The sequence below is a fragment of the Ursus americanus genome, chromosome 14 (assembly GCF_024610735.1).
Source record: "Ursus americanus isolate L20-20 chromosome 14, mUrsAme1.1.p, whole genome shotgun sequence".
NCBI lineage: Eukaryota > Metazoa > Chordata > Mammalia > Carnivora > Ursidae > Ursus > Ursus americanus.
In genome coordinates, this window is record NC_142140.1 from 55,925,515 (window position 1) to 55,938,133 (window position 12,619).

Genomic DNA, 12,619 nt, shown 5'->3' on the forward strand with positions numbered 1-12,619 from the left:
GAATTCCCTAAGACTCGGCGCTCTGTGCTCCCCAGGGGGCAGAGGGACAAAGGCTGCAGCTTCTGCACCCTGACTGTTGGCATCCCGCATGCGGGGGGCCCCTTAGTGCTTCAGGACCCCTTCTCTTGGTCTGTTGCACCTCCTGGGGGGGCAAACGTGGGCAGACCCTGTTACATCTCTACCTGCCTGAGGTTCTCATACCAGTGGGGGAGATGAACAATAAATAGATAAAATGCACCTGCCAGCTCTGGAGGGGGAAAGTTCTCGGAAGAAAACCTCGGGGCTCACAGGACCTCCTCAAATACCAGCCCTTCCTCACCTGGATCTCAAACTGAAAATAAGAGAGGACGGCAGCCGGGGAACCTAGTTACCCCCATGCCTTGTGGCTGGGGGGCAGCTTCCTGGCGCCAATGGGGCTATGCTCACCCCTGCCCCTTCCAGATGCCCCAGTCCTACCATCCCGCAGCCTCCCAGAGCCCAGGCGGGCAGCGGCGCTCAGGGAGGGGAGGAAGGTGTACCCCGAGGGTCAGGGGGCAGTGCCATGCTGACGTCACAGCTAAGATTCAGCTTACGGCAGCAAGGGGAGAGAGGTCAGGGATCAGGGAGGACCAAGGACGTGGCTCTCGAGGGCCCGAGCCCTGGGCCCGAGCGAAACTTTGGAGAGTAAAGGGTGGCAGAAAAAGCACATTGAGGGAGGGTTGGAAAACTAAATATCGAGTGAGGCGACAGGAGGTTCTCTTCCCAAATGGTCGAGTGAAGGGGGTGAGGTGTCTTTCCTGGGCGCCGTCCTGTTCCCTGGGCCTCTGCCGGGGCCTGCAGCCGCCCTCTGCCCTGTTGCTCTGTGCCATCTCGCCTTCCCTGTCCTGACTGCCCCTCAGTTGGTGAGGCCGGGAGGAGACCACCTGGGGTTACCCTACACTGGGACCCTGGGCGGGTGACGGGCCAACTCTCTGGCAGCCCCGCAGCCCCACAGCCCCGGGGCAGGAGGGCACAGGGCCACCACACGGGGTGCACAGGGAGCAGGCGCTGCGGGAGGCTGGCCTCCTAGTGACGATGGTGGGGCGGCCCTGGTTCACCCCTGCGACTCAGGGAGAAGCAGGAGCCGCACCGGTCCCTCCCTGCAGAGACTTCTCTGCAGAAGCTGCATGAGGAGGGAGCCTCTCCTGGCTTTCCCTGGGCGTCAGGGCAGCAAAATCTATTGGGCCTTAATGCGAGGCCTCAGGCCACTCTTCCTCCTCGGCCTGCGTGTGTGAACGCCCTCTCTGTGCATCCCCCCGACCCCGTCCTCAGCCGTGGGGCCACGTTAACAGACCTGCTCCCAACCTCTGCCCTGAGCCCCGGCCCAGCAGTCAGCCGACCTCCACTCCACAGCAGAGCCCACGGCCCCAGCCCTTCCTGCTGCCCAAGGTGTGTCCTTCTGTTACAGGACCCTCTCCTCTGTCGGTCCCCCACGTGTCCCTTCGCCTGGACCTTTGACCTGTGCCCCTCCTTCATCCCCCGCACATCCAGCCGTGCCCACCTCTGCCTCTGAACCTTTCCTTGCCCCCGCCGGGCCCCACCACCCACCTCTCACTCGGCTGCACTGGAGCCGGGAGGCCCAGGGGTGCGATGAAGGGACGTCAGGCGTTCGTTTGAAAATAGCCCGAGTCAGGCAGGAGGCGGCGGGTGGGGCTTAGGGATGAAATAAACTCGCCCCGAGCTGACGGCTAGAAGCAGGAGTCGGTCCCACTGCTCTCTCTACCACTGTGCCTGTTAGAACCTTTCCACAGTAAAACTGTCTTTTGAAGGGGAGACTCCAGCAGACCCCCCAGCCAGCGTGCTGGGTCTAGGCAGGGCCACTATGGCCTGGGGCCAGCTGGGGCTGAGCTCTCCCTGGGCAGACGCTCACTTCGGGTCTAGAAGGGTGCAGACGGGTGTGCAACGTGCTGGGTCCCCCACACCTGGGGCGCAGAGGGCTGGGAGCCCCTCACAGCTCCAGGCAGGGGCCATGCCTTAGACCGCCTGCCCCCCTAAACCTTCCCACACAGGATCCTGCCTCAGGCCTGGGGCCCGTGCACACAGCCCCCGCCTATCTCCAAATCCCCAGCACGGTCCAGGGCTTTCGCACTCACCCATCTGACCTCCCTTGATCAGGGAACAGACACACTGTGCTCGGGGGGGGGGGGGGGCGGGGGGGGGCCTCCTCTGCGTCGCTGCCTGGTGTGGGGGCTTCACTGTCTGTGGGGATGGCTCCTGCCCTTCTGACCCGATGCTGAGCTCTGGGGGCAGCGGCCTGGGCACAGAACCTGGCTTGGAAGCTCTTCGGTACTGTGTCCCGTTTCCGCTTACAATCTCTCTCTAGGTCCGGGACCTGAGGCTAGGTCAGTCCGCCTCTGTCCGTCGTCCTGTTTTTCGTTTTGTGTTGTTGTTGTTGTTGTTTCAGAAAGAAAAAGAAATTGTTCCTGAGAGAAAATACCCCACAAATTCTAGAGTGTATGGTTTTCGGGCCGCTCGGTCACCCCACCAGCCGTGGGGACACAGACCTCTCAGGCAGCGCACGTACCCTACCTCAGGGAAGCAGCGCCGCGTCGGGTCTGAGAGCTGCTAAGAGGACGGGCAGGAGGAAGGAGTGTCTGGGAATTCCACCTTCCACTCCTCCCTTCCTTCCCCGCCTGTTCTAGGAGAATCTGACTGCCCCAGGGTGCAGAATTCCTGGTTGGGGCCAAAGATGGTAGCACAAGCAATAGGGCAAGAATTCAACCAGGACTTTCATATTCAGTGACCAGCGATGAGACAGGTGGCCAAGCCCCGGCCATCTTAATCCTTAGACGAACGATTTGTCCGTCAATCACAAGGCATCAGGAGGTGGACAAGCTCTAAAGGCCCACGTCACCCTGTTTAATGCCGGGGGCCATGCGGATGGGTCTGCGGAGCTTTCTTCAGTCCTCCTCGTCTTGACATTCCTGTAAGTTGAGGAGACATGGTGCCAAAATGATTAGGAAGACACACCCAAGAGGTCTCAATCACTTGCGGGTTTTTGTAAATTAAGTCAAGGAATCTGAAAACCAGGCTGAACATTGAAGGAATAAATACAGGAGTGGAGAGAAGCTGTTAATTCATGTGCCCAGAATCCCTCAAATCCAAATCAGTGACAGTGGCAATGAATTTCCTCATCATGTCAATGGAGAGAAAGCATGTGCTTCTCCTAATGAGCCCACGTTAGCGTTTCAGCATTTTGGGGGATCCTGTTGAGCGCGAGCCTGTCTTTCTTCATCCAGCTCCAGTGGCTGTTGGATAACTACGAAACCGCAGAAGGCGTGAGTCTCCCCAGAAGCTCTCTCTACAACCATTACCTTCGGCACTGCCAGGAGCACAAGCTGGACCCTGTGAATGCCGCCTCCTTCGGGAAGCTGATCCGCTCCGTGTTCATGGGCTTGCGGACACGACGGCTGGGCACCAGGTGGGTACACGGGGGTGCCCGGTAGCCCCACACCCACCTGTCCTCCTGCGTCCTCTATACAGATATTGAGCTTTTGGAGAACGTGGTCTTTCTCCTTCCACCCACACGCCTCTGGGTGAACTTGGAGTTGTTCTGAACTGGCGGCAGCACGGGCCTGACCGGCCCAAGGTGTTGGCCGTAGGCCATCTCTCTCCTGGTGACAAGGAACATGGGCTTTGCTTCATCAGTCTCTCTTTGTTTAAAATTTTCCATAATAACAGATTTTCTTAAAAAGCAGCCTCCGGATTATCAAGTAGAGTTGGATTTATGATTTCTTGGTGCTTTCTGCTCTGCCTGGACCAATCCACCACCGCCAGCCCTTGGCCCTGCGGAACCAGGGACTGTCACTTGCCACAGACTTATCCCAGGCAGGAAGTGAACACTCCTCCCACCAGAAAACAGCAGCCATACTGTATTCAAAGTGGGCGGCCTAGAGCACACAGAAGGCCATTTCTTGCATGGCTGCTGTCTGTGAAGTCACACATGGGGGTGGGGTCACTCACACACCCTCCGAAGCTGGTGTTGGGCCAAGAGAATGTTCTCTACCACCTTCTGATCCTTTACAGAGAACATTCTTACAGAGCATCAATGGATAGAGGCGGGAAGGACAGGGGAGGAGAGGGAGCCTCTGGTCTCTGGGGACACAGCCACCAGTGCCTTTGGGGGGCCTCTCCAGAAGGCTCATGCATGGCCTCCACCGTCAGAGTGTCCCAGATGCTGGCCTCGGGATTAGGGCTTTTCTCCCCCACGCTTTCCCTCCTCCTGGCACCAGCCAAGCTCCTACCTCATCTAGAAGGTACCCATGCTCCACCCACTTGTCCCTATTGCCAGATACATGTCTGTCCTTCCATGCCTCTCTCCTGAGGAGCCCTTCCGACCTGTGTTCTTAACCAAATTGTCTAAAGCCTTTTGATCATTCATTTCTCCCATAGTAAGCTACGGTAGTGTTTCCCAAACAGTGCCATTTTCCAGATCATCGGGGGATCTGGTGATGATTGGGGGCGGGCGGTGATGATAATAATGCTGATGGTGGTGATGGTGATGGTGGGATAGTGATGACAGTGATGCTGGTGATGGTGATAGTGAAGATGGTGATGATGGTGGTGGGAAGATGGTGGTGGTGCTGATGGTGAAGATGGTGATAATGATGGTGATGGTGGGATAGTGATGACAGTGATGCTGGTGATGGTGATAGTGAAGATGGTGATGATGGTGGTGGGAAGATGGTGGTGGTGCTGATGGTGAAGATGGTGATAATGATGGTGATGGTGGGATAGTGATGACAGTGATGCTGGTGATGGTGATAGTGAAGATGGTGATGATGATGGTGGTGGGAAGATGGTGGTGGTGCTGATGGTGAAGATGGTGATAATGATGGTGATGGTGGGATAGTGATGACAGTGATGCTGGTGATGGTGATAGTGAAGATGGTGATGATGATGGTGGTGGGAAGATGGTGGTGGTGCTGATGGTGAAGATGGTGATAATGATGGTGATGGTGGGATAGTGATGACAGTGATGCTGGTGATGGTGATAGTGAAGATGGTGATGATGATGGTGGTGGGAAGATGGTGATGGTGGTGATGGTGAAGATGATGGTGATAATGACGGTGATGGTGATGGTGATGGTGATGGTGGTGATGGTGATGATGGTGATGATGATGATGGTGAGGCCATGCCAGCTCAAACAAAGCTGGATCACTTTTCCCACTGCAGGACTTCTCAGACCCTTTATAATACTAAAACGAAAGTGGGGAAGTCTCTGAGAGGGATGCCAAGTATAGAATTTCCTGAACCACTGTGATCATGAAATAGCCCATGAACGTTCCCCACCATGGCCCAGGGAACACTGACCCTGAGCACCCAGAATGAAGGGCTAAGACAGAGCACTTGTCTGTCATTCAAGAACGTCTGCAAAGAGAGCTGACCCTGAGATGCTTGGTTTCTAGGGGCAACTCCAAGTATCATTACTATGGGATCCGTCTGAAACCAGACTCGCCCTTGAACCGGCTGCAGGAGGACACCCAGTATATGGCCATGCGACAACAGCCCATGCATCAGAAGCCAAGGTGGGTGACCTGGCCCAAAGCCAGTCTGAGGACCGACTTTCCTGCCCAAGGCAAGGGTTGGGTCTGAGTGTCACTTGGGAGAACATACAGAAAAGTGTTTCTCAAACGTTAAATACATGGGGAGGAGGGGACTACCCAGACTGTGGTGGAAAAAATAGATTCATTTTAACCTCTGTCTCCAACGTCCTGGGAGAGCCAAGGCACAGGAGGCTGGGGAGGCAGCCTCATCCAGCTAGCAGAGCCTTCAGATCTTTCTCTTTTTTAAAAAAAAAAATAGACATTATTTTTAGAACAGTTTTAGGTTCCCAGCAAAATTGGGCAAAAAGTGCAGTTTCCATATGCCTGGTGTGCTCACAGGCACAGCCTCCCCGCCATCAGCGTGGCACCAGAGCTGTGTGTTTGTTACAACTGGCAGAGCTACATCGACACATCATTATCACCTCAAGTCCATACTTGACACTGGGGGTCACTCTTGGCGCTCCATTCAAACGGGTTTGTACGGATGTAGCACGACACGTGTCCAGCGTTACGGATCACCCTGAAAAGGCTCTGTGCCCCGCCTGTTCATCTTTCCCTCCCCTCGACCTCTGGCAGCCACCGACCCTTCCACTGTCTCCGTAGTTTTGCCTTTTCCAGAATATCATAGAGCTGGAATCCTAGCTCTTTAATTTTCAACTATAGGGGGAAAAAAAGAGAGAACACTGAAAATAACCCAAGAAGCCTGGAGAAAGCAGCTTATATACTTAAGTGGCTGCTTCTTCCTGACATTTTGATCCAATGGCTGGCAAGGCCTGGTTGTTTGCTGGAATGTTCTCTTCTCTATCCATCCCACACCGACTCATCTTTTAAGGCAGGGGTCAGCAAACCTTTCTGTAAAGGGCCAGAGAGCAAATATCTTAGGCTCTGCAGGCCAGACACTCTGTCAAGACTGTCGAGCCCTGCCATTGCAGCATGAAAGCCAGCACGGGTGATACAGAGACCAATGGGCATGGCTGTGTGCCAATAAAACTTTATTCACAAAACAAGGAACAGCACTGGCCCTCCGCAGCTGGGATTTGCAGGACCCTGGGATTTGCAGGGCCCCACTCCAACGTCACCTTCCTGGCAGTCCTGCAGTCTCCGCTCCTTCCCTGCTTCCCTCTGTCCCTGGCTCCTCTCCAGAGTCCAGACAGTTCCACGTGGCACCTTCATAACTTGGCCCATCCATGTGTGGCTAAAAACCCACTTTATCGGGCCCTAAGGCCAGCCCAGTGTCTCCAAACCACATGTCCAATCGTGGGAGTTGGAGGTCACGGAAGAGAGTCTCCAGAACATTCTCCAGCAGCCAACAGATACGAGTGGAACCAGCAGTCCATCCTGCAGCTGCTTGTCCACAGACATGGACTCTGTAGCGTCTTGTTGCTGTTTGGTTGGGGCTCCTGCAAACACCCGTGAATCACGACACCAGGCAGAGTATTACCTCAGGAGCAGCTGTCCTCATGGAGACAGGCTCGTGCCATTTACACTGGGAACCACCACCCCCTCGAGTCAGGCAGTCCACACGCGTCTGAGAGGCTTTTCTCCATCCTCACGGGAAGCCGGGCCCCACTTTCCACCAGGAAAGGCGCTCCCCGCTGGAGTTGGGTCCCCCTGCTCTTCCCCGCACACGCCAGCACCACATCACAGCCGTCCGCTGGGCTCAGGACACCGCGCTGGGGAGCCCCGCTCCGTGAACGTTTCCCGTCTGCTGCCAGCACAGGCTGGCCACTGCTTTCTGGCTCAAGGCAAAATGAACGTCCCAGAATTTCCTTTGAGACCACATAATAGTAAGATATTTGTGATTCTATATAAAGAAGTTCACTTATCTTCTAAGGGAGAAGTATTGGGGGGGGGGGAAGATACACACGGCCCCACAAGCAACCACGAATACCCATCAGCGGGTGAATGGGTAAGCAAGTGTGTGCGTCCATCCAGACAAGGGAATGTTATTCAGCCTTAGAACAGAAGTGACCCTGACACCTGCCACGACATGGAGGGACCCTGAGGACACTGTGCTCAGTGAGAGCAGCCAGACCCAGAAGGACACATCCCACAGGACCCCACCCCCAGGAGGTCCCCAGAGGAGTCCTGTCCACACAGACAGAGAGGAGATGGTGGGAGCCAGGGCTGGGGCAGGGGGTGGGGAGTCCGTGCTTCCTGGACAGAGTCTCCGTGTGGGGAGACGGAACGTTCTGGAGACGGAGGGTGGGGGTGGCTGCATGACAGTGTGTGTGCTTTGTGCCGCAGGGCTGTGCGCTTAGAGACGGTTACGGTAGTGAATTTCATGTTGTGTGTATTTTACCACAAGTTTTTAAACATTACACACACCCATACACACACACACACACACACACGCACGCACCCCAAACTGAATCCTCCTCAGCTCTCTGCTCCTTGAGCCCCTTCGGGGGGTACAGCTGGGGCCTCATGGTGGCACCATGTCCCCTGCCCAGGTACCGGCCAGCCCAGAAGACAGACAGCCTTGGGGACAGTGGCTCGCACGGCAGCCTGCACAGCACCCCAGAGCAGGCCATGGCCGCACAGAGCCAGCACCACCAGCAGTACATAGGTGAGTGCCCCCCGGCCTGTGCGCAGGGCTCCCGGGAAAGCTCCGGTGTCCACTCGGCTCTTCGGTGCTCGCGGGTCTCAGCACCAGCGGGATCTACGGGGGTGCTTTAAACAGTTGGCTCGTATGAGACCTCTTTACGTAGGAATGTTCTAGATCAACCCTTATGGCATCCCCAAGATTTTAGAATAGTCAGCAGATGCCCCCAAATGAATATGTAAAGTGACCATCAGGAAAAAAAGTAAAGAAAGTGAAATGCCCGTTGGAAAGAAGTCTAGATGTATTTTAAAAGCTGTTGCCTCAGGACTTGGCTGCCCTCCTCGGTTTTCTTCCTTGCTTCCCTGGAGCGTTTAGGATGCTGGCTCTCCCCTCCTGGTGGCCCGACACACGGCTGTCTGGCCCTTCCCTGGGAGAGCCCCTCCCCTGCTGGCACCACGGCCGCCCGGGAGAGCGTCATGGGCCGTGCCCAGGGAGGCTTGCTGTGGTCAGCGTCCATACACACACACCGAAGACATCAGTGACCTTTGTCTATTTTTAGTGTGTTTTGGGAGCCCAGACAGAACCCTTCAGGGAAGTAGCTAGGGGCAGCCACGGCCAGCCCCCTCCCCAGATTCACTGCCCTGGGAAGCCCCCACGCCAGGGTGATGGGAGCGTCTGCTGAGTGCCAGGCCCTGGGCTCAGTGCTCATCTGTGTCAGCGTATTTACTGTCGCTGGGAGAGACAGTGTTGTCCCTGAGAAAACCAAAGCTTAAAAGTTGTGAGACCCGGGGCTGTGGAGCAGTCACTGGCAACCCTAACCCTTACCCTAATCCCCCAGCACATGGGCCTCCTGCATGGAGCCCTTCTGCAGCTCTGGTGACCCCGTTTTCCTCCCAGATGTCTCACATGTCTTCCCGGAGTTCCCAGCGCCCGACCTGGGCAGCGTCCTGCTGCAGGAGAGCATCACACTACACGACGTCAAGGCCCTGCAGCTGGTCTACCGGCGGCACTGCGAGGTGACCACCCTCCCCCGCCCCGCCCAGGGAGACCCTGAGCCTGAGCCTGGGCCGGGCCCCCCCCCCCCCCGCCCCAGAGCCGGGGTGGAGAGCAGCGCGATCCTCCCCCCGGTGAGGCAGTCGGCCTTACACGTCACCAGAACCGCCAAACTCTCAGACGTCAGCAGGTGTCCCTGGGTGACGCGGAGGAGGCGGGAGCAGCCCCCTGCTTCCTCTAGCCAAGTAGATGGAATCTCCACTCACTAAACCGTGGCACATCCGTCCCCCCTTGGGGTCTCTGTCTGGATTTCAAGGGACCCCACTGCAGTAGCTCTCACAGCTGCCCACTTGGCATGTCCCGACAACACGTGATAGGCACAGTTCTTAACACGCACATCCGTTGAGGTCGACGGGCTGTGTTTATTCGCAGGCAACTTTAGACGTCGTGGTGAACCTCCAGTTTCACTACATTGAGAAGTTGTGGCTTTCCTTCTGGAACTCGAAAGCCTCCTCGGGTGACGGCCCTGCTTCTCTACCTGCCAGGTCACTGCCCTCGCCCCGCCCCTGCGCCCAGGGGCCACAGAGCCGCACTGGCTCATTTCCCAGGACCCCAGGGCTACCCTGCAGGCTGCGGCCCCCCACACTGTGACCCACAGACAATGGGTCCCCTTTCCAGGAATCGCTCTCTGAGCCCCTCTGTGTGTGTGTGTGGTTTCCACACTCTAGTGTGTTGCCCGTTCCCTCGCTTCAGCACAGGGACTGCAGGGGGAACCCCGCGCGTCCCAGATAGAGGACATGTCATCCCCCGGCCACAGGCAGGGAAGGGGACGGCGCGGGGCCCACTGGGGAATTGGAGGCAGGGTGGGTTCCATCCTGGGGGCCCCCTGCCACCCTGCGGGCCACAGCTCACCCCGGTTCTCCCGTTCCCCACAGCGACGGGGATCCGGAAGGCGCCGTCCTCCCGAAGGACAAGCTGGTGTCTCTGTGTAAATGCGAGCCCGTTCTCAAGTGGATGAGGAACTGCGACCACATCCTGTACCAGGCCCTGGTGGAGATCCTCATCCCCGACGTGCTGCGTCCGGTGCCCAGTAAGCGGCTCCGCTGGCTGCTGCGCTCCCCCTTCGCCCGTGTGCTTGCCCTGCCCCCCCGGAATGAGGCCCAGGGGAGCGCCAGCTCACGCTCTGGGGAGGCCCGTCACTCTTGAGGTGCTGCCCACCAGCGCTGGCTCGGGCTTCGGTGCTCTCTGTGCTGCGGGGCTCCCAGTGCCGCTCCAGCCTCAGAGTTCCTCTGGGGCCCGAGATGCCCCCCAGAAGATCCCCAGAGGGTGGGGCCGAGGTCACAGGACAGCCCTACCCCTGTCGGCAGGTTTGCTGAAAGCCCTGGAGAGGGTCTCGACCCACTGTGCCCCTCCACCCCTGGGACCACCTGCAGGGCCCCCCACTTCCCCGGGGTGATAACACGTGCCCCACTCTCCCGCAGGGGGTACACCTGCCAGCCCCTTACAGGCCCTCACTTGGGGCCCCCAGCATCCTGAGGGTAGAAGCCCTGGAGTGAGGAAGCTGGGCCCTGAGGCCTCGCTCTTAATGAGTGAATGCAGTGCGGCGGGCATGGGTACACCTGGCCGTGCACGACCTGTCAATATTTGTGCCCGTTGTCGCGACAAAAACTTCGGTCTTTCTTAATGAACTGGTCTGCTGCTTTTGTGCCAGAAAATGAGAAACAGCCAAACTCTTGCGTTTCTCCGTTGGGCTTGCGGACCGAAAACCGTTCATTGCAGTGCGCGATTATGGTCTCTATGTTAAGGTCTGAGTCGGGGTATGTTTCCTTTTACATTTTTGAAGTTTTTTCTTTTTTTAAACAGTCCAATTTGTTATTTGCAAGCCACCTCACAATAAATTTGGAAATTGGTGGAAGATGTGTACGCACAGGACTTCTCCTCAGCACCGTGGACTGTCCTCTCTAATGCGGGGCTGTCCTGGGCACTATGGGGGTTGAGCGTGGCCCCCCCACTCAATGCCGGGCGCTCCCCCCATTGTGACGACCACAGATGTCTGCACACATCCCCCAGTGTCCCCTAGGGGCAGAGTCGCGCTGGGGGAGGAGATAGAGGAGCAGAGATGGTGCCCCATTTCTTACCCGGTGCCTCCCTCACGGAACGCCCCGAGTTCTCCCGGGCGCCTTGCCGCGTGTGCTCAGCCACCTCTTTCTCTTGCTCTAGCGGCTTCACTGCGTGTGCGCCTCTTACCTTCCTGCTGATTCCGATGCGCAAGACCGCCTTTCTCACTCTAAGTATCACGGCTTGTGTCTCCCAGGTACCTTGACGCAGGCCATCCGTAATTTTGCCAAGAGCTTGGAAGGCTGGTTGACGAACGCCATGAGAGACTTCCCACAGCGGGTCATCCAGACCAAGGTAACCGCTCTGCTCTGGGGGGCAGCTGGCAAGGGCCCAGGGCTCTTTGCCCTCTGCAGGCAAAGCAGGCCGCTCCCGTGGGTCCTGAGGACAGTGAGTCCGCCCCAGGAAGCCTCGGGGATGCTGGCGATGTGCGACGGGCACGAGCAGGGAGGGGCATGACAGAAGCTGTCGTTTGCTGTGATGTATTTGGATCAATTCAGAATAGATAGAATGTTTCTATGCGCTTCATAGGGGGAGGGTTTGATCTCCTTGCTGTCACCCTTACTGCAATAGTCTTAGCCACAAATCAGAATTTAAAATGTGGAGAGTGGGCCTCCGAGTGCAAAAGAGAGTGATTGCCGCTCTCGCAAACGTCTCTTAGAGACCTGCATACAGGTGAGGCCGCGGTCCGAGCATCGGGCCTCCCTGACCACGGTCTGGAATTACCTGTTAGACCAGAGACTCTCAGTCCTCAGGGTGCACAGCAGTCACCAGGGTAGTGGTTAAAATCGCAGATTCCCAGGCCCCACCCCCACAAAGCCTGATCCGGTGGCCCCCAGCAGTCTGTGTTCCCCTGCCCCAGCCACCCCAGAGAGCAAAGGAATTCTCGAAACAGCATCGTAAGCACCCTGTCCTGAGTGCTACCTCACCGAGGCTGCGGCATCTGCTCTAGATGCCAAGACGCCTCGTGAGGTTCGTATCCTTCATTTATTCTCACTCCTCGGGTCCTTGAGACTGTCGGAAGGGTGGGGCCCTCTGCCCCCTCCCCTCTGCGCTGTTGCGGAGCCCACGCACCCTCGCCCTCACCATCTGCGCCTCCCCCGGCCACAGGTGGGCGTGGTCAGCGCCTTTGCCCAGACCCTGCGCAGATACACGTCCCTCAACCACCTCGCCCAGGCAGCCCGGGCCGTGCTGCAGAACACTTCCCAAATCAACCAGATGCTCAGTGACCTCAACCGCGTGGACTTCGCCAACGTGCAGGTGACTTGCTCCCCCGCGATGGCCCTCGGCCTGGGATGGGGCCTGGGGACAGGCTGCAGATCAGCAACGACGTAGGTGTGACCCCCACCCCACTGGCCTCGCCTTCCAGCCTCCAGAAAAATGCTCAAAACCACAAAATGC

At 57.5% G+C, this 12,619-nt stretch overlaps 1 protein-coding gene across 2 annotated transcripts in view; it reads left to right on the plus strand.

The window, feature by feature from the left end:
- RFX2 (regulatory factor X2) overlaps window positions 1-12,619 on the plus strand; it is a 94,452-nt gene that overhangs the window by 73,404 nt on the left and 8,429 nt on the right. For both annotated transcript variants that reach the window (XM_045776699.2, XM_045776701.2), the window contains 8 exons: window positions 3,258-3,439; window positions 5,428-5,547; window positions 8,019-8,134; window positions 9,008-9,126; window positions 9,536-9,648; window positions 10,039-10,193; window positions 11,418-11,515; window positions 12,329-12,478. In XM_045776699.2, coding sequence (XP_045632655.2) covers window positions 3,258-3,439; window positions 5,428-5,547; window positions 8,019-8,134; window positions 9,008-9,126; window positions 9,536-9,648; window positions 10,039-10,193; window positions 11,418-11,515; window positions 12,329-12,478 — 1,053 coding nt within the window. The remainder of the gene's footprint in view (window positions 1-3,257; window positions 3,440-5,427; window positions 5,548-8,018; window positions 8,135-9,007; window positions 9,127-9,535; window positions 9,649-10,038; window positions 10,194-11,417; window positions 11,516-12,328; window positions 12,479-12,619) is intronic.